The sequence below is a fragment of the Microtus oregoni genome, unplaced genomic scaffold (genome assembly GCF_018167655.1).
Source record: "Microtus oregoni isolate MIOR12 unplaced genomic scaffold, Mior012 000011F_ref0000422, whole genome shotgun sequence".
In the NCBI taxonomy this organism is placed as follows: Eukaryota; Metazoa; Chordata; class Mammalia; order Rodentia; family Cricetidae; genus Microtus; species Microtus oregoni.
The window spans coordinates 28,896,895-28,916,870 of NW_024543070.1; the positions used below are offsets into that span (position 1 = coordinate 28,896,895).

General features: G+C 45.6%; 1 protein-coding gene across 2 annotated transcripts; it reads right to left on the minus strand.

The window, feature by feature from the left end:
- Positions 1-3,013: 3,013 nt before the first annotated feature.
- On the minus strand, positions 3,014-10,356 carry LOC121453381 (UPF0711 protein C18orf21 homolog). Of its 2 annotated transcripts, XM_041660116.1 has the most exons (5): positions 10,222-10,356; positions 10,122-10,144; positions 8,117-8,316; positions 5,518-5,717; positions 3,014-3,569 (listed from the first exon to the last, which is right to left on the minus strand). In XM_041660116.1, exons 1-5 carry the CDS (start codon positions 10,296-10,298, stop codon positions 3,416-3,418), a joined length of 654 nt encoding a protein of 217 aa, XP_041516050.1. In that variant the 5' UTR covers positions 10,299-10,356; the 3' UTR covers positions 3,014-3,415. The 2 variants fall into 2 exon arrangements, with proteins under 2 accessions (XP_041516050.1, XP_041516051.1); XM_041660117.1 differs by lacking the exon at positions 10,122-10,144 and having other exon boundaries at positions 10,222-10,292.
- Between the last annotated feature and the right edge of the window lie 9,620 nt (positions 10,357-19,976).

A 19,976-nucleotide genomic window follows, 5' to 3' on the forward strand; every position in this document is an offset into this window, starting at 1 on the left:
CCAGCCTGGTCTACAAGAGCTAGTTCCAGGACAGCTAAGACTGTTACACAGAGAAAACCCTATCTCAAAAAAACCAAAATATGAATGAATGAATGAATGAATGAATGAATGAATATATTAAAAATTTATCATCTATCTCTATCATCCATCTATCTATCTATCTATCTATCTATCTATCTATCTGGATTATAGGTGTGTACCAGCACGGCAGTTAGAGTGAACTGCTGATAGAGATGATTTCAAGTGATGTTTGATGGAGTGTTTTTGAGGCACACAGATTACTACTCAGCTGCTCATGTATCTTCAAATGTCTAAAAGCTAGTGGGAATGGAATAATACAATTTTCAGAATTTTATTTTTCTAAGCTAGGGGCATATTAGATCAGAACCATTAGCCTTGGCCAAGAACTTGTTCTTAGTGCAAATTACTGGGCCCAGTTTTACAGAATCACAATATCCAAGGTTAGGTATACGCACCTCTTTTTTTAAAAAAAAAATATTTATTTATTTATTATGTTTACAATATTCCATCTGTGTGTATGCCTGCATGCCAGAAGAGGGCACCAGACCCCATTACAGATGGTTGTGAGCCACCATGTGGTTGCTGGGAATTGAACTCAGGACCTTTGGAAGAGCAGGCAATGCTCTTAACCTCTGAGCCATCTCTCCAGCCCATATATATATGCACCTCTTAAATAAATCCTAGATAATTAAGATTTTTTTAAAAAAACATTTTTTTTAAAGAACATTTTGTTCTTTTATCTCGTGTGTGTGCGCGTACAGATATGTACATGTACCTGCAGGTCAGGGTTTTGGATACCCCTAGAGCTGGAGTTATAGGCTGTGTGAATTGTTTGAAGTTGGTGTTTCGAACACAACTCAGGTCCTCTGCAAGACCAGTAAACCTCTTAATTGTTGAGCCATCTCTCCAGCCCCTGAACATCCATCAGTGCTCCTAATCTCTTGCTAAAGTGGGATATGTAACAAACTTTAGAATTAGCACATTTGAGTTGTGCTTCATGGAGAAACACAAAATTTGAACTTTGAATTAATTCAAATAATTGTGATTCAGAACCATTGGCTAATCCAGATATATGTAGAAATACTGCTCTATTCAGTTAATTCTGTCTTCCTGTGTGTGCTATTAAGAATGGAACCCAGTACTTTGCCCATGGTAGTCACTCACTCTGCCAAGCAATATCTGTTTCTTTGTTCACCAGATAAAACTTTACCTTACTTACAGAAGTACAAGTTGAAGGAGGAATTTAAGTCATATATTAATATATGGCTTTCCCCAAATAATAATGTCTCTTTTTACTATTGCTTGTTCTCACAGAGTCTCACTATACAGTTCAGGCTGGCCTTGAACTCAGAGTCTTCCAGAGTTCTGGGATTATAGGCAGCAAATTCTTCCTGAGACCAAGCTGTTAAATCACTCCCAGTGCTATTGTGTAATCTCATTATATTCACTATACTGCCATAAGTAGGGGAGTGGGGTTTGGTTGTGGTTTTCAGATCTGAGCTGCAGTTAACACTTTTCTTCTGGTTTTGAGCTGGTATGTGAGTGTTGTAGGGCCTCAGGTGAGCTTCCCGGCCAGTTCATCATGTACCTGTCTATTGGCATAGACGCCCAAGATAGCAACACGTTTAGCGTTCTGTTTGAGGAGCTAGTCTAAATGTCTTTAGTAGCATTAAGGAAGACAGACCAACAGTTGTTAGCCCCTGTCTCTCTGCTTCCCTTTATGCTCATTAATGGAATAGAACAGTAAAATTTTAAATCAGTAGCATAAAGCAAGGTCCTTTCCAGTCATCTAATTCCCCATTGTGAACTTATAGAAAGCTAACTTCCAGTGACAGCTTACTGATTCTTAACGTGGTTTTTCTCTTCAGCAGCACTTCTAGTGATATGGTGCAGTGCCAGAGTTAAGAAGCAGTTTTTAAGTAGTACACACTTTAGAGCACACCACTTAATAACAGTATTTAGAGGAATGTCTTACAATTTAGGAAAGAATTTTCATTATGGATTTTTTTTTAGATATATTTACATCTTAGTGTTTGCCTGCTTGCATGTCCGTGTACTAAGTGCATGCCTAATGCCCAGGGGGATCAAAAGAGGGCATCTGATTTCCTGGAACTGGAGTTCTGGATGGATGTGAGGCACCATATAGTGCTGGCAAACCTGGGCCCTCTGCAAGAGCAGTATGTGCTCTTAATCACTGCACTGTCTCCAGTCCTCGTGCGGTTATACACATAGCACTTGTAGGGGTCGGTCCCCCCTCCCACCATGTGGGTCCTAGGGATTACCCAGGCCGTCGTCTGGCGGTAAGTGCTTCTGCTTACTGGTCATCCTTCCAGCCCTCTTGGAATATTTTTAACATCTTTATAGTCAGTGAAATAATCACTTTTTCAAATAAACCAGTGTGGTAGGCATGCAATTTTAGTTTTAGATGTTACTTGGCCATATGTGAAATAAAACATTTATGAGGTCTATTTTTGGCAGTTAATGACCTGAATATTCCAGTGCTTGTTATCTGTCATTTCAGAGACTTTAGTTTCTTAGAAAGCTGTAGACATTTATCAGACATCATTTGTCTAAAATATTACTTGTTTTTCTTGCTTTGATTTCTGTCTTTGTCACACTGGTGCACCGTGTGGATCTAGACCATATTTAAGATACCATACTACATTACACTAAAGGTTTTTTTTTTTTTTTGGCTTTTCAAGACAGGGTTTCTCAGTAGCTTTGGAGACTGTCCTGGAACTAGCTCTTGTAGACCAGGCGGCTCGCCTCAAACTCACAGAGATCCGCCTGCCTCTGCTTCCTGAGTGCTGGGATTAAAGGCGTGCGCCACCACCGGTGGCCTGGCCTAAATTTTGAAAATATTTTTTAAAATACAGGCTTTTTTTTTTTGTATGTTGCTGAAAGAAATCGTCCTTTGTATTTTATGTTGAGACCTTTGTTTCCTTCAGAAATAGATGACAATAAAAACTTAAAAATGAAATAAATGCTACCATTCAAAATCCACTATACCTTTATTGTAAGAACTGTCAATAGTTTCTTAAACCCTCAACCCTTTATTACATTGACTCTTTGTATATGGGGGGGCACTCATATGCATGTCAGAAACAACTGGTAGCGTGGGTTCTCTCTGCCTTGTATGTCAGGCATGGCCCCAGTGTCTTTACCCTTGAGCCATCTCTCTGGTCTGCTCTTTTGTATTTCATCTTCACATTTACCAGGGGAGTCCCAGTCACTTGATTAATGAGGCATTTTCTGCATAAGCACCAAAGGATGCCAAGAGCTTGTTTTTGGACCAAGTCTCCATGTGCTCAAAAATCCAAGAGAAGACAAAAGCTGTTAACGAACTCGAGTCTGAGAACCTGCACTGGGCAGTCCTTTTCAAAGGCCGTTCTCTTCACAGAGAAGATAAGAAGTGCCTGAAGTCCAGCTTCGGGTTCTTCTCAGATGCACTCTGACTAAGCAGCGCTTTTAGTTGAGAGAAGTGTTTCTTTCTTTTGCTCCCACTCCTTGAGGAGCAGATGGGTGTTGACTGTCCAGATGCAGGTGTTCTGAAACGAGAGAATGACTACGGTTCACACATTGCCAAAGGACAAACATTCTTCTGTAGAGAACTCCTCCCAGCATCTTCTACTCAGCAAACCACATGAATTTCAGCTCTCTATGGGCACTGGCTGTCCTCATCATAGTAATTCTCATTAACAACAACGAAAACCTCTTGGAATATCAGGTTCTGACACCATTTAGGAGGCGCACTGGATGGTTCTAGAAGTACCTAAGATACTCGAAAAATAAACCAGGAGGTAATGTTATCAGGCTGAGTTCTCTTCCCACCTGACTGCAGGATTCATGACAATTCTAAGTGAGAACTTTAAGAACATTCCATCCTTACAACTGAAGACCACGTCATTCCTCAACAGTGAAAGGCTTGGGAGGCACCATTCCACCATGTCTTCCCCATTAGACTGGCAGTGCCACAGACAGGCACCAGCCTAGCAGGTCTACATTCTGGTTCTTTCAGGTGGTGCCAGGTGCATATGGCACACTCCACAGACATCCACAGAAGAAGCCGTTCACCATGTAGTATGAGTGTTCCTGTGGGTGCTGGGGATCTGTGCTCAGGTCTTTGTGCTTACCGACTACCAACTGAACCCTGTCCCCAGTACCCCAGATGCAACTAAAATTGTTTTAAATATGCCACATTTTCTTTTATCCATATTTACACAAAAAGTGACATTTTCTGTTGAATTCTTATACAAATACTGACTAAAATCAATAATACACATAAAAGTAGACTTGACATTTTAACTCAGTATCATAAACTTTGAACCCAATAGAAATTTCAAACATTGAACAGAAATAACTCAGTCCTTGCTAGATTTTGTTGTTTATGCTCAAGATATTTCAGTTTCTTTTGTAAGAAAATACTCTAAATTCTTCCCACAGTATCTTTGGAGTGGCATTTAAGTTTATGACTGCACAGTGACAGTACTGAGGAGTCCTAGAATGAGAACTCCCATCTCTGGCAAATCTCCATTCAGTTAGATTCCAACGAGCATTTGTGACAAAGCAAAGTGGTACAGTTTGGAGACATGGTGTGAGGGCTTCAGGTTTGGTGGCACAGAGTAAGCCAAGGACACAATGGGCAGGCAGGAGCGGGGCTGGGAAGCCATGATCACGTATTTGACCCATGCCACAGAGTCAGGGTTAAATGCTACTGACAGAGCTGCATGTTAGCCAGGTCTTCATCAGGAGATCACTGCCATAGTCCTCATAAAAAGTCACCGAGGACAGCAGCAGTAGGAAAGAACAGGTAGAAACTGGTAATAAAGACTAAGGTTAAACCAAAAAAAAAAAAAAAAAGAGCCAGGCAGTGTTGGCACACACCTTTAATCCCAGCACTCGGGAGGCAGAGGCAGATGGGTTTCTGTGACTTCGAGGCCAGCCTGGTCTACACTAGTTCCAGGACAGGTTCCAAAGCCACAGAGAAACCTTGTCTTGAAAAAAAAAAAACAAAAACAAAACAAAAAAAAAGACTAAGGTGTAGAAGCTAGTGATCCTCCTGCCATTTTAATGAGTTTGTAAAGGAGGGCATTTTGTCCAGAGTTAAACAGGAGGGAAGAAAGCCTTGGTAAAGTTGGCTGTGGGTGTATGTCAGGTGCTAAGAGAAACGACATAGAAGTCACATGCACCGACTTAAGAGTTGAGGATTAGAAACCAAAGGCTCCTGAAGAAAATGTGCCAAGAAGCTGGGCGGTGGTGGCACACACCTTTAATCCCAGCACTCAGGAGGCAGAGGCAGGTGGATCTCTGTGAGTTCGAGGCCAGCCTGGTCTACAAAGTGAATTCCAGGACAGGTTCCAAATCAACAGAGAAACCCTGTCTCAAAAAACAAACAACAACAAAAGAAAATGTGCCAAGGCCTGTAATACACGGAATACTCAAGAGTGCATATTAAGTGATATTTCATACTTCATAGCAGCTAACAAATTAAGGTACCTGAAAGTCAAAGAGGGGCTTTTGCCTTTGGAATCAGACATCTTATGACTTGGGTGCGTGGAGCCTGGGGTATTTCTCTTTGGTGTTTTCAGGTTGGCTTTGTTTGTAGCAGTGGTTGCGTTGCTCTTCAGTGCTGACAGGAAGCTTCTACTCTTGCCATGGTGTTTCACTGTTTTGTTGCATGTTCTACAGGTAACCAGCTACCACAAAAAGAAGTTGGTGCCATGAGTTCTCTGGTAATGTAACTCAGTAAACCACGGGTATCCTCAGGTTCTATGTCAGTATGACAGAAGCAAGTTAGCACAGAGGCTACCCCCAGTCTACCAGGAGGAATCTGACAAGACAGATTAAAAACAACAGAATTGCTAATAAGAGGGTATAGGCTAAATAGTTATATTTAAAATGCTATACAAAGAACTATAGGCAACTAAGAAATGTGGAAAGCAGGAGGAATAGTCTTCCCCAGGGAAGAGCGCACCAACTGGCTATCTAATACTAAATGCCCAGTCTTGAAAATGTACATACACATAGCAGGTTATATTTAGGAATATATATGTACATACATATATGCATGTAACAAACAAAAAAGAGTCCATGAATTTGAAAGAGCAATAGGTACATGGGAGGTATGGAAGGAGGAAAGGGAAGGGGAAAATGGTTTATCTCAAAATAAAATAATTTTAAAAAATATAATAAGCTGTACTTCTTCAACATGAAACTGGTTTGTGTGGGAACTGGGTTTTGGAGACCAGACACTAACATTTGGCTAGTCTTTGTAACAGCAGTAAAGATTGACTATTTCCTTTATGGTATATTTTAGATTTATTTTCCCAATGAAACATAGCAGATCGCTGACATTTTAAGTAGTGCCTTAAGATCCATAGTGATTCTGTAAATGTTGGTATGACTGCAAAAACCTTTCAGTTTCCATCATTGCTTCTAGAAGTTAACTCTCTTATAGGGTTCAGATTTAATATTTGTTTTGTTTTATATATATGGATGTTTGCCCATACAAATATATGTGTACCATGTACATGACTGGTCCCATGAAGAAGCCAAAAAATGGTACAAAAGGTTGTGTTGGAATGGCTGCTGGGAACTAACAAGAGCACATGTTTTTAGCTGCTGAGCCATCTCTCCAGCCCCAGTAGGATGTATTGTTAAGACATGGTCCACTTGGTACTTAAATGCCTTTTCTATATAGCTCATGACTCAGTAGAATGTAAATCTGAGGTACTCAGATTTCAAACACAGACAAAGATGCAAATGAAGATCTGTGTGGTGGTTTGAGTGAGAACAGCCCCATAGGCTCACATGCTTGAAATCCAGTTGGTGTAACTGTTTGGGAAGGATTAGGATGTTAGCCTTGCTGGAGGAAGTGTTACTGGGGGTGGGCTTTGAAGTTTCAAAAGACGGTGACTCCCAGTGTCTCTCTCTGCCTCAAGGTTGTGAATCAAGATGTGAGCCCTCAGCTGTTCCTTCATTCGGCCACTATGGAGTCTAGTCCTGGAACCGTAAGCCTAATTAAACACTTTCTTTTATAAATTGCCTTGGTCGTGGTGTTTTATCACAGCAGTAGAAGTGTGACTATAGCAATTTGCATAAAGGCCTGCTGCCTCATAGTTTTTGGGAAAAGATTGCATACAGATTAAGTAAATTAGCTAAACATCCTGAGCCTTTCTAGTGACCGCTAACTAAAACTTCAGCAAAGTAAAACGTCAGAAGACTTACCTTCCTATAGGAACATTTTCCAAATATGTTGCAGCGATGTTTTCTAACAATTTCCTGTGGCAGGAAGCTCATAGGTGAGATCAGCCTAAGCCACACAGTGGGTTTAAGGCCAGTTTTGGCTGCATAGCAAGACCCTGTCTTAGGCCAGACCTAAGCTATAGTAATATCCAGTGCCTACATGTACTTGAGTAGGCTGATAATGTTCACACAGAGCATGCAGGATATAAAACATATCTGATGTGGGCTTCATCTTGTAAGCCCTAGGGAATTTTTGTTGTATTCCTGATACTAAACACTTTGCCAGGTGGACAAGTACTACATGCTGACATTGGACTGTACACAAGGGTAGTGTCGCCAAAGGAAGGATTAAGTGACGCCCAATCCTGTGAGTTACACTGGAAAACAGTGACGTGAGCACAGGTAAGCTCGTCCGTCACTTGTTTTCAGGCAGTTATCAAAAATAAAAATAAACCGGGCAGTGGAGGCTGAGGCAGGCGGATCTCTGGATCTCTGTGAGTTCAAGGCCAGCCTGTTCTAGAAGAGCTAGTTCCAGGACAGGAACCAAAAGCTACGAAGAAACCCTGTCTCGAAAATCCAAAAAAAAAAAAAAATAAAAATAAAAAAAAAATGAATAAAAAAATAAACTAGCTGGTGTAGTGGCACACACCTTTTACAATGGCTAGGGCTACATAAGAGAACCCTATCTCTAAATAATAAAAGTAAACTGTGCCCTTGGTGAACTGCTGTTACAGAAACACTGTGTGTGTGTGTGCCCTTAACAGTCCAGATGCTGGCAGGCTGATTTCTGACCTAAGGGATGGAAGACAAAATAAAACCACATTTTTATGTCCTAGAGCTGCAACCTTACCAGAACACTTGTGGAGTCTTTGTACTTTCTCAACAGCTTTGCTTCTTTAAAACTGAGTGTATAATTTCTTGCTTCTCGATTAAGGAGTTTCTGTATCTTGGGTGTCATTTTGGCCTTGGGTTTGAGGCGCACTCTAGAGTTATCCAGAACCAACAACTGGAAGCAGTGTGGACATGTTTCTTCAAAAGTGCTGTTTTCCTCTACAATTACATAAACCAAATTCACAAGTGAGCATGTTTGTTACCTCAAACAAATGGCATCATAAATGGGAAAAAGATAAATATACCCATGATATCAACAGATACAGTCTCTTGAAGCAAACTCCAGATACGAAAATTCATAAAAGCAAACTGGCAATGATGTACTTTACAACATTCTCTAATTCCCTCCATCTACTCCTTCAGCAACGTACAGGCAGGCCGCTGGCCTTTACTACTTTGCTCATTTGTTGCTTCGTTATCAATACATTTACCACACTTAAACTGCACAAGGGTTTTTCCTCCCTCCCTTTCATATTAGTACAATCAGTATTTTTTTGGGTACTGTGAACAATGGACAACCAGATGACAAACAACATCAAAGTGCTGGGCCAGGGGGTGGGGCTAAGGGAGGGGATCAGAGGTTGGTCCTGTTATTGTAACTAAAGAAGGTGGTTTGCAGAGAGAAATGACAGCAGGCAGTAAGTAGAGAGTTCCAGGCATGCTAAGGCATTCGGGGAAGCCCTGGAATACAACAGCAAGCAGGTCTGGTGTGGCTGAAGTCAAGTGAACAGATGAAGTATGTCAGAAAGGTTATTTGGCATGCTGGCTTAGAAACAGGCTGCAGGAATGCAGTTAGTAGCAATTCAGGAGAGGAACAGTAATTGTTTGGACCAGGTTGGAAGCAATGGATGTAAAAATGGGGAGATATTTTAAAGCCAATGTGATTTGCTGACACAAGAAGGACCAAGGAGAGATGTTAGGGAGTAAAGAATGGCTTCACAGTAAGGACAGGATCAGTTTACTCCGGTGGGAAGAACTAGTCATTTAAAAAAAAAAAAAAAACTAGGAAGGCCGTGAGATCATGAGTGTAGAATCTGGAGGAGATATCTAGGCTGGAATCAGGAATGTCTCAGTATACTGTACCCAACCCTAAGAATGAATGAGAAACTGTCATCTAAGAACTGAGTTCTAGGGACACAGTATTTGGATCTTGGAAGATTAGGAGAACCAACAAAGTATACTCAAATACAGGAGCAAGAAGTCGATTCCTGGAAGACCGGTGGGAACTCCTGAAACATCAGTGTGCTATTGAGATGGTTCTGTGGGTCACGGCACAGAGTTCCATCTCCAGGAACCCCTCTAGCAAGACAGAGTGTATTCCCAAAGCTCTCTGACTTCTGAACGTTCATGCTCTTGGAAACACAAACACACAATGTGTGGGCTAGAGAGATGGCTCTTCCAAAGAACGCAGGTTCGATTCCCAGCACCCACTTTACACAGCTCACACTTGCCGGTAACTCCAGTTCTAGGGGATTCACCCTCCTCTTCTGGTCACCAGGCTCCCAAGTGGTACAGACATAGGGCAAAATTTGCACACTTAATAGAATAAAATTTTAAAATAAAAACTGATCAAGGGACTGGAGCGTTAGGAGTATTTGCCGTTCTAGCAGAAGACTCAGGTTTAATTCCCAGCACCCACGGAGAAGCTCACAACCAGCTGTAACTTCCAGTGGATCTGACGCCCTCTTCTGGTTCCTGCCACACCAGGCACGCACGTGGTGCCCTGATATACAGGCAGGCAAAGCACAAAAACACATTTTAAAAAAAGCCTGACCAATGTGTCAAATGGTAAGGTTTAAGACATATTAAAGAATTTGGAACTTAGGTTTTTCGTGCAACTGAGAAACCTAGGCCTTTTTCTATGAGACAAGTCGATCGGCCTTCTCTTTTGGATCACTGGAATGTCGGAATGGCGCAGAGCTGGGAGACACGGGCCGAAGCCGCAGCAGCCGGCGTTCTCCTACCGTGTGTCGAATTGTAGGCCCAGCTGCAAAAGAGATCAAGGAGTGAGGCCGGGACACCGTGGCCGCCCTCCCGCCCGCCCGCCCTCCGTCCCTCTCCTACAGGAGGTAGCGGGCCTGGCCAGGGCAGCTTTCCACCAGGCCGCGAGCCGCCGCTTCAAGGTAATGCTTCTGCCGCATAGCTATCGCGCCCGGCCGCCGAGACGCCGCGAAAGACCACGCCGGAAGTCAGCTTTCGTGTGTAACCATTGTGGGCCTCCGTATTCAAACTCCCTCCGGAAACACGCACTCGCGATTTTGAAGTTCCTATCTTCTCGGTTTCACGCCGGGAGTTCGTCCTCTGGTTTTGACGTGGTCCCCAGAAACATCCAAAGTGAAGTTCTTGTGCCCGGAATGGAACAGGCTCCCGAGCCCAAGGCTCCACTAATCTCACTGACTTCATTCTTGTTTTGCTTCTTCTAACCATCAAGTCAAGATCTGGGTAATTTAACAACATTAATCAGTTAACTGCCATCCAGGTGGTTTTCTTTACTCTTCTAGTTTGTCCTCCCTCCCTCCCTCCCTCCCTCCCTCCCCCTCTCTCTGATTTATATATTATGTGTATGGGTGTTTGCCTGCGTGTATGTATGTGCATCTCTTGTGTGCTGTACCTGGGGAAGTCAGAAGGTATCCCATCCCTTAGAACTGGAGCTAGAGCTGCCACGTGGTTGCTGGGAAAAAAAAACCCGGTCCCCCTGCAAGAACAATTAGTGCTCTTAAATGCTAATCCAGCATATGCCCTTAATGGCCAAGACATTTCTCCAGCCCTAGTTTGATTTATTTCACGCACATTTTTTTATGAGTTCACTTTACTAATTTAATTTTTTGAGACAGAGTCTTTCTTCATAGCTCTGGGTGTCCTGGAACTCACTATGTAGACCAGGATGGCCTCCAACTCTCATATTTGCTTGCCTCCTGAGTGCTGGGATTAAAGGCAAGCACCACCACGCCAGCCTGGCATGCATATTCTTTAACTGATATCAAGTGTGACTTTTTTTCTTAAGTGTAAAGTAAAACATCTGATTTTTTTTTTCAAGATGAACAGCAAGTTAGCAAGTTATGTTAAGGCCTTTCTTCATAGACCCCGGCCTTTTCTCATTTGAAATATAATGGAGAACAGTTTGTAATGAGCATGACTGCTAGGCGCTTTTCTTAACACGCTAACATGTATTGTTAACTTATTGATCTTCATAACAAACCCAGAGCATAAATGCAATGCCACTTCATCTTAAAGAAATAGTTTTTTTCCTTTCTTGAGGTAGAGACATACCTTGTAGTCCAGGGTGTCCTCAGACTCACTCAGTAGTCCAGGCTCTTCTTTATCTTACCCTACTTTTTGCCTCAGCCGACTGAGTCCCAAGATGACAAGTGTGAGCCACCACACCACATCTGTTTCCAGACTGTGGTCCCTTACACCAGCCTGTAAGGCAGAAAAGAAGGGAGAATCACACCTCCTCTACTTTCCATCATCCTGTCCTTCCCCTGCCTCTTTCCTCTCTGAGACCACTCTCCTGTATTCAAATGCCTGCTCGGCAGCTCTGCTTGACTTCTCACCTGTTTTCTCAGTGGCAGAGTCGCTAAAATAACTGTCCTGATTGTCCACACAGATCTGCCCAGGTGTCCAGCATACTTCCCCCCTCGGATCCTGACCCCCAGCCCCTGATTCCTCTTTCCACCACTTCCCACTGCTCTGCTCTCAGGTCAACAGCACCCTCCAGGAGCCACAAACCATGACTTTGCACCACCAGGTCCAGCATTTCCTGAGAGGGTTATCTCACACATTATGAGTCCAGGAAGAGATAAAACCCAAAAATCAAAATATGGCTTCTCCAGAAATGTCCTTGGTTCTCTAGCCATAAATGCCAGAAGGGAACTCTAGTTTTCCTTCTTCTTCTTTTATTGTTTTTTTATTTTAATTTGTTTTGTTTATTTTTCGAGACAGGGTTTCTCTGTGTAGCCCCGAATGTCCTGGAACTCGCTTTGTAGACCAGCAGCTCATAACCACCTGTAACTCAAGATTCAGGGGATCTGTTGACCTCTTCTGGACTCTTTGGTCACCAGGCATGCTTGTAGTGCACAGACAAATGTAGGCAAAACACCCCTACATACATATACAACAAAATAAATAAATCTTTAAAATAAGATGGAGAAATGACTCTAAAAATGAATTGCATTTTCTTAATGTGGCTTATAGAACAAAACACAGTACAACAGAATAATCCGTTTACAAGTAGTGCGCATTTCCAAAGCCTGTAGTGGATGGAAGACAACCCCCCCCCCCCCCTCCAGGTGAGCGGCCAGCAGGGAAGCAAACCTTTCTGCATTTCTTCGCTCGCTTGCAGTTCCTGACAGTCACCAGCAGAGGGAAAAATAGTTTAGTTTCGCGTGGGTCCCCGCGAGGCGCAAATTCTCTTACCGAGGAGAAGCAACCAAGAGCACCAGGGAGAGCCCGGTCTGTGGGCGGGTAAGCTCGGACCGCTCAGGCTCCGCCAGGTCGGTGCACAGACTCTCGGCAACTCCCCTCAAAAGAGCTACGAGGGATAACTTGGTTGGGACTCCCTGCTGACCGCCCAGCCCCTGACACTGCTGCCTAGCAAAGCATTCTCTGGAGCTGGCGGACCCTGAAGGCGAGTCCGAGTGTAATCCTGAGGGACGGAGCTCAGGTCCTACTGGGATCCCGGTATCCCGGCCGAGTGCGAACCAGGTAGGTAAGCATCCTCTGGGGTACGAGCGCGATCCCGGCGAGAATCCTCCGTGGTTCGAGCGCGATCCCGGCGATCCCGGGCCAGCTTCACCGCGCATCCCCGGAGCCCAGTCCATTCGCCCCAAGTCGTGGCCAGGGCCGGGCGGAGGACGCGGGCAGTCCGAATGCTGAAGGATACGGGCGGCAGCCCTGGGCATAGATCACGGAAAGGACCCTTCTGCCAAGGAGATGTGGTATAAACGGTAAAAAACAGTCACGCTAGTACGCGGGTCAGTGAGGGGGCTGGAGAACCGCTATTTATTAGAACGGGTGTGAAGAATTACGTCGAGGACCTCGGCTTGGACTGTGGTGAGCAGTGCGGAGCCTGGATCAGTGAGCTATGGAAAGGGAGACACGGACCTGCTCCGGGGACGTTTCCAGACACAGTGGATGGAAGCAGAAACAGACGGAGAGATTGCACGGGAAGAGAACGTGCAGCGGGGTGGGAGGTTAGCCCGGGGAACAGCCCGACAGCGGCCGGCTAGACCTGCAGCTCCGCCGACGCGGGACGGGAGAGCGGGAGTCCGCGCAGGTCCGAGTCCACCTGTTACCACCGACGCTGTAAGCCGGTCACCCGGCCCGGGGAGCAGGAGGCCCGCACGCAGGCAACAGGTTTGCTCGGGGCGGAACCGCAAGGGAAGACACGAAGCTCTACAGGGATGTGGAGGTCGGCTGCCAGGTGCTGTGTTTTTCTGTGCCCCGGGATATTTCTGAAAAGCCATTAATGTTAAAAATTAGACTGCAGGGCCCCAAGATCTTGTCAACCCGCACGGTGAATAATTTGTTTACACGATGTCTCATAATACCGTGTGCAGCAGCCGTGCCTCTCTAATTATATTTAAATATATTCAGAAAGGGATCGTTTGGTTTTAGATAGCTAACCGCTCTTTGAAAATAGATGGGGGGCAATAAACTATTTCAATAACTTGAAATATATGCAAAAGTTTTGCCAACCTCTACACGAAAACGAGTGAAATGATAGCAGAGGCAAGTTCAGCCACCGCGAAAGAAATCGGTTCTGCTGGGCAGCCATCCTTCCCCGGTGTCGCTGCTGGAGGCTAGAGGGTCCTGGCAGACCCCTCCTGTGTGCTCCACTCTCATCTGCAGTCCCCAGCTTGCTTCCCTAGCTAGACTTGGCGGCTGTGGGGTCCCCTGGGCACACCTGTTCTTGCTTCAGACATTTGCCGGTTGTGTGAATTCGGAAGAAGTGAAGTTTCTCCGATGGTGGCAGTAGAGATCAGCGAAGAGAGGGGGTGGTTGACAGCGAGGGAGCCGTAGGAGGCGGGAGTGTGGGTTTGATTACCCGGGTTGAACTTTCCCTGCTGTTTCCCCCTGAGTGCCATGCCAGGAACGGGCTCCGGGCTCCGAAGCTCCCTCCGTTGTGGTAGCCAGGCTGTTAAGGAGTCTCTCCTCCAGCAGCGGGTATACGAAAGAATAGGACCGGCCTAGCATCTTCTCCTACAAACCCAGGGTTCCCCAAACCTCACCACCAAACCTTTGGCTTGAATAAAAATTTACAGTTACTCAGGATTAGAGCGAATGTATTTTATAATCATCACTCACGTGGTCCAGGTTAGCCTTGAACTTGCTCTGAGCCCGAGGATGACCTTGTACTTAGGAGTGTGTGGTGCCTGTGTGTACACCTGTACGGGTTCATCAGCCTGCACATCTGAAGGCCAGAGGCTGAGGTCAGAATGTCTTGCCCAATCGCTTCTATACCTTATTTTACTGTAAAAATATTTTTTATGCGCATGGGTGTTTTGCGGACATGTTTATCTGTGCACTACATCATGCCTGGTGCCCAGGGAGTACAGACAGTTGTGAGCTGCTGTGTGGTGCTGGAAGGTCACAGCTGGGTCCTCTGAAAGAGCAGTGGGGGCTCTAAACCAGGCGGCGCGGTCACTTTAGTTTTGAATCTCTTAGTGTTTTATCTTAGCTAGGTGGCCAGTAAGTCGGGGACCCACCTGTCCTGTCCCCATGCCACACACTCGGCATTTTTTTGGTACAAACTGCAGCAGTCGGTTTTTGCCGGTGACAGGATCCAAACTCAGATCCTGTTTGCGCACCAGTCACTCCTGGCTAAGCCGTCTCTCCAGCTCATCTGGTTTTGGAAACAGGGTCTCTTGTAGCTCAGGCTAGGCCTCACATTCTACATGTTGCTGAGGAGGGTGGTTTGACGATCCTGATCCTCCCGCCTCTACCTCCTGAGGGCACCACGCCCAATTTTATGTGGCGCCAGGGGTCAAGACTGGGGCTTCTTGGGAGCTAAGCAAGCACTGCACCACCTGGTCAGCCTCTGTACCTAGAGACAGATTTTTAGACTAGGAAATGCTGCATCTGTGATTCCTTCCCTTAGCTGTCCACGTGCAGCTGAGCACACTGTATTTTGTATAATGGAGAAACCAAATAAGCTTTGTGCGTGTCAGGTAGCTCTGGAAGGAGTTGTACCTGGTGGGACAGATCCTCTGGGGGAAACCTTCCTCCTTCTCCTTTCCTCAGTGGGCAGCTCTCATCTCCCAGGTTGCCTCACAGACACAAGAGGACTGCTGAAGTTCCAGTCACCACACCTACATTCCAAGCAGGGATAAGGAGAAATAAAGGCAGATAAGTCTGCACAATTAATTGGTCTGCTTGTATCTTTTGTGGCAGATTGTCCGCAAAAACAGCTGCCAATAACCCCTGTAGGAACATACGCCACTTTCCCTATCAGAAGTAGAATCTACTTTTCATTTCTTTAAGTCAGAGCTGATTCTATGATCTGCTTTTTTGTTGTTTGTTTTTGTTTTGTATTTTGAGACAGGGTCTTTCTACATAGCCCTGGGTGTCCTGGAACTCACTATGAAGCCACTTTGACCAATAGAATGTTTTGAAAGGCCCAGCAAGGGCTGCTGTTTCTGTGTCCCCTTCTTGGCATTCAGCCGTCGAGTAGAACAGCTTAGTTCTTGCTGCTGGGTGACGGACAGCGTGGTAACAGAGGCCCGACTTTCTCTAGCTCCTGCAGTACTCTTGTCAAGGCATCAGTCCATGCCCGAAACATCCTGGGTGCGCAAGCCCCAGCCCCGGTTGCTCCCACATAGAATGCCAGACCCAGCCTGAGCCAACTCAGAACTGTCAGAGAGGGAAGTCATTTCTGAACTGTGTAGACACATGAACGGCCACACCCCCAAACGCCAGGCCCTCCCACTGTGAGGTTTGTGCAGTGACCCCTTTGCTTGTAGCCCCGCTGTAAGTCTGTCAATCACAGAGGAAGGGTGGCCATCTTCTCCACATGGGCAAGAGAGGTAGCAGAGACTTCAGCTGCCAGGTACCAGGTAGCAGGTTGGGATAGAAGTTCCACTGAGAGAGACCTCAGGACCGTCTTCTTTGATGGTCACCCTGCTTTGGCATCAGTGTGCCATCCTCTGGGTTGTGCCCCAGCTCTGCTCCTGGTTTCTGTGCCCACCAGGCCCAGGCCTACCCTAAGCATATGGCATGCTGGCAACTCTGACCACAGTGTCTGGCCACCTGGCTCCTGATCCCGGCGGGACAGGCTCTGTGTCAGCCTGGCCTTACTGCCATGCCTGTTCTGTCGCATCTGCTCAGCCTTCTGCAGTCAGGTGTGGCAGGAGGTGGCACAGGTTTGTGGGTGTGCCAATAACGAGACTGTGAGGTCAGACAGAGGCCCCTTCGAGGAGTGTGGCCGATGTGGGTACCAGAGTGTCCTGTGCATGCCTGAGCAGAAACAACGTCTCTTTGGTGTGGTGGATTTGGCCTTGAGCTTTAAGAGAACTGGCTAGGCTTCTTCCTGGCCATGTGACCTTGAGTGTGTTTTTGCCTGTTGCCTCAGTTTCCACACTTATAAAATGAGGCTTCCATTTCAGAGGATTATTGTGAGATTAAAGAATTATTGTGAGATTGTGTGTGCTCAGTAAATGGTGGCTGTTCCTTTGCTGTTTTGTTTCACTTAGTGACTTGCGACTTAGCAACTGAGTGGTTTGGTTGAGGATCGATGTTTCTTGAAACCGTTAGCTGTTCCTCTTCCCCCAGAGCCACTGAAAGTTAATGGCTGCTGGGGGGAGGGGAGTAGTTTTTCATCAGCGGCGTAAATGTCCCCATGTTGCTCATGTCCTTATAAATAACCCCACCGTGCTCATGCCAGCAACCCTAGTTAGACTCACTGGTTTCCACTCTTCTTCCTCTATCAACAATAAACAGAGACATGAAGGCGGCAGCTGCATGTGGTGGTTAGTGCTGATTATCAGTGCCACAACCCAGAATCACTTGGGAGATGAGCCTTCAGGAGTCCGTTCTCTTTCCACGCTGTTGGACTCAGGGGTCTGATTTAGGCTGTCAGGCTCCATGGCAAGTTCCCTTACGATCTCACTTTCCCAGGACCTGGCTTTGTTGTGAGTAGGGCCTGTCCCTGGCAGCATCCTGGATGGTGTAGCCGGAGAAAGGAAGGTGAGCAGCAGCGAGCATTCATCGCCCTCTGCTTCCTGGTTGTGGATGCGCTTGGACCAGGACCAGCTGCTTCAGGCACTTACTGCTTTGTCTTCATACTCTTCTTGATCTGTGAGCCGGATCAACCTCTCTGAAGGACCCCTTTTCCCTTAAGTTGCTTCTGTCAGGATGTCTTATCACTGTGACAGAAAAGGAGCAACCAGGGGCTTGCTGGGCAGAATGAGGGATTCAGCCAGTGTGAGAGGGGAAAAGAGGATAACGGGTGAAAATGATCAAGATGTATTGTATGCATTTATGAAATCATCAAAGGCCAGATTAAAATGATTTAAGGAATTATGACTATGAGTGTGTTGTGTGTGGGTATGTGCCCTTGAGCACAGATGCCCACAGGGGCTGGAGATACAGGGGCTGGTGAACTACTTAATGTGCTAATATGGGTGCTGGGAACTGGACTCGGGTCCTGTGGAAGAGCAGTCTGTGCTCTTAACCACTGAGGCATCTCTCTAGCCCCTAAAAGTACTTGTTAAGGTGTTACCTGTCAATCAAAAGGCAGTTTTCCATAGATGTTCACATATAAAATTGAGAGTTCTTTCCTACTGAGAATGTTACTGCCAATATTGTTACTACATTTAACGAGTTAATTTAAAGTATTGTAAATATTATTATTTTAATTACTTTTTAAAAAGCTGGGTGTGGTGGCACATGCCCTTAATCCTGGCACTTGAGATGCAGAGGTAGGTGGATCTCTGAATTTAAGGCCAGACTCTACAGAATGAGTGTCAGGACAGCCAAGGCTACACAGAGAAACTCTGTCTCTAAAAACAAAACAAGAAAAATCATAAATTCAGAAGAAAATTATCTGATCATATCTCCTCTTATTCTGTGTCCCTCATTTTCACTGTCTGGGATGGGGTTGGAAGTTGGGAGCAGGCGTGAGGAGGCCCTTTTATTGAATAGGTCATGTGGCTATTCCATGCCTTTCTTGGAAGATAGAGACTGCTCCCTTGGGGCCAGAGGAGCCTGAGAGGAAAATCTGTGAGACTGGGGGCTTTGAACAACACATTTTCACACCTCTTGCAGATCACACACATACTGACTTCACGTGAGTCATTCACATCTGGCAGATTAATCTTCTCCATCAAGTTTTTTTTTAAAGATTTATTTATTTATTATGTATACAGTGTTCTGCCTGTGTGCACACCTGCACCCCAGAAGAGGGCACCAGATCTCATTAAAGATAGTTGTGAGCCACTATGTGGTTGCTGGGAATTGAACTCAGGACCTCTGGAAGAACAGTCAGTGTTCTTAACTGCTGAGCCATCTCTCCAGCCCAACAATACATTTTCAATTCAGTCTGACTTGGACTTAGTCCTAGGTGCAGTAACACCCCTGTGTGTGTGTGTGTGTGTGTGTGTGTGTGTGTGTGTGGTGTGTATGTGTGGTGTGTGTGTGTGGTGTGTGTGTGTGTGGTGTGTGTGTGTGTGGTATGTGTGGTGTGTGTGTGTGTTACACACAGGTGTGCACAGAGTGAAATGTCATGGTGCACACGTGCAGGCTGATGGACAACTTGCTGAAGTTGGTTCTCTCCTTCCACCACATGAATTCCGAAGATCTTCAGACTTGGCGGCAATTTCCTTTGCTCACTGAGCCATCTTGCTACCCCTCCCCCCCCCCCGTTGCTTATTTAATATCTTCTGGAGCTTATAACATTAGAACATGAAAATGGAATCAATAGAGTCATTTTTTTTCTGCCTAAAAGAAGAGACTTTGTCTCCACTGGCTGGAAAACTGGAAGCAACTCTTCTCAGACCCATCGACTCACTGACCTCCCCCAACACCCTGTGAGTGAAAGAACACTCTGAAACACATTTTTTTTTCTGAGACCTCCATAAGTTGTCTAACAAGCCCAGGGTGTGGTGACTTCTGTCGCAGGTTCACTTTGGAGTGCACCTTTGTCCTTCAGAAATTGTGTAGCTTGACAGACGGAGTCCGTGGAAATCTTTGGCCTTTGGCGGATCTGGAGATATTCCTTCTATACCCTGCTCCTCTGTGGCTTCTCTCTCCCTGGCAGATTTCAGCAGCAAAGGCCTGAACCCTAATATCGTGTCTGCTTTGTGGTGTGCTTCAGTGATGATGCCTTCTCTTAGTTTACGTCTTAGTCACCGTTCTGTTGCTGTGAAGAGACCATCACCACAGCAGCTCTTATGAAGGAAGGCATTTCCTTGGGGTTTGCTTACAGTTTCAGAGGTTTGGCCCATCACTATCGTGACAGGAAGCATGACAGCATATAGGCAGACATGGTATTAGGAAAGCATCTGAGAGTTCTACATCCAGATCCATAGACAGCAGGAAGAGAGACCCACTGGGCCTGGCTTAGGCCTCTGAAACCTTAAAGGCCACCCCCTGGTGGCAACAGTTCCTCCAGGAAGGTCATACTTCCTCATTCTCATAAGTAGTGCCACTCTCTGGTGACTAACTCAAATATATAATCCTATGGGGACATTCTTATTCAAGCCGTCACAGTTTACATTTCTACCAGAGGTTCTACTGCGCATGAGCTATGTGGAGAGAGAGAACGAGTTGGAGAAGGCGCTGTCTGTGTCGGTTGGGCTGTGTGCAGGAACCAGGGCTGCAGG

Coding starts and splice junctions, on each gene's coding strand:
- LOC121453381 (XM_041660116.1), bottom strand. CDS start 10,298: ATGCGGCAGAAGCATTACCTTGAAGCGGCGGCTCGCGGCCTGGTGGAA. Junction 8,317..10,121: donor GGCCTACAATTCGACACACG/GTAGGAGAACGC, acceptor ATGTAATTGTAG/AGGAAAACAGCACTTTTGAA. Junction 5,718..8,116: donor AAGACTCCACAAGTGTTCTG/GTAAGGTTGCAG, acceptor TTTTTGTGGTAG/CTGGTTACCTGTAGAACATG.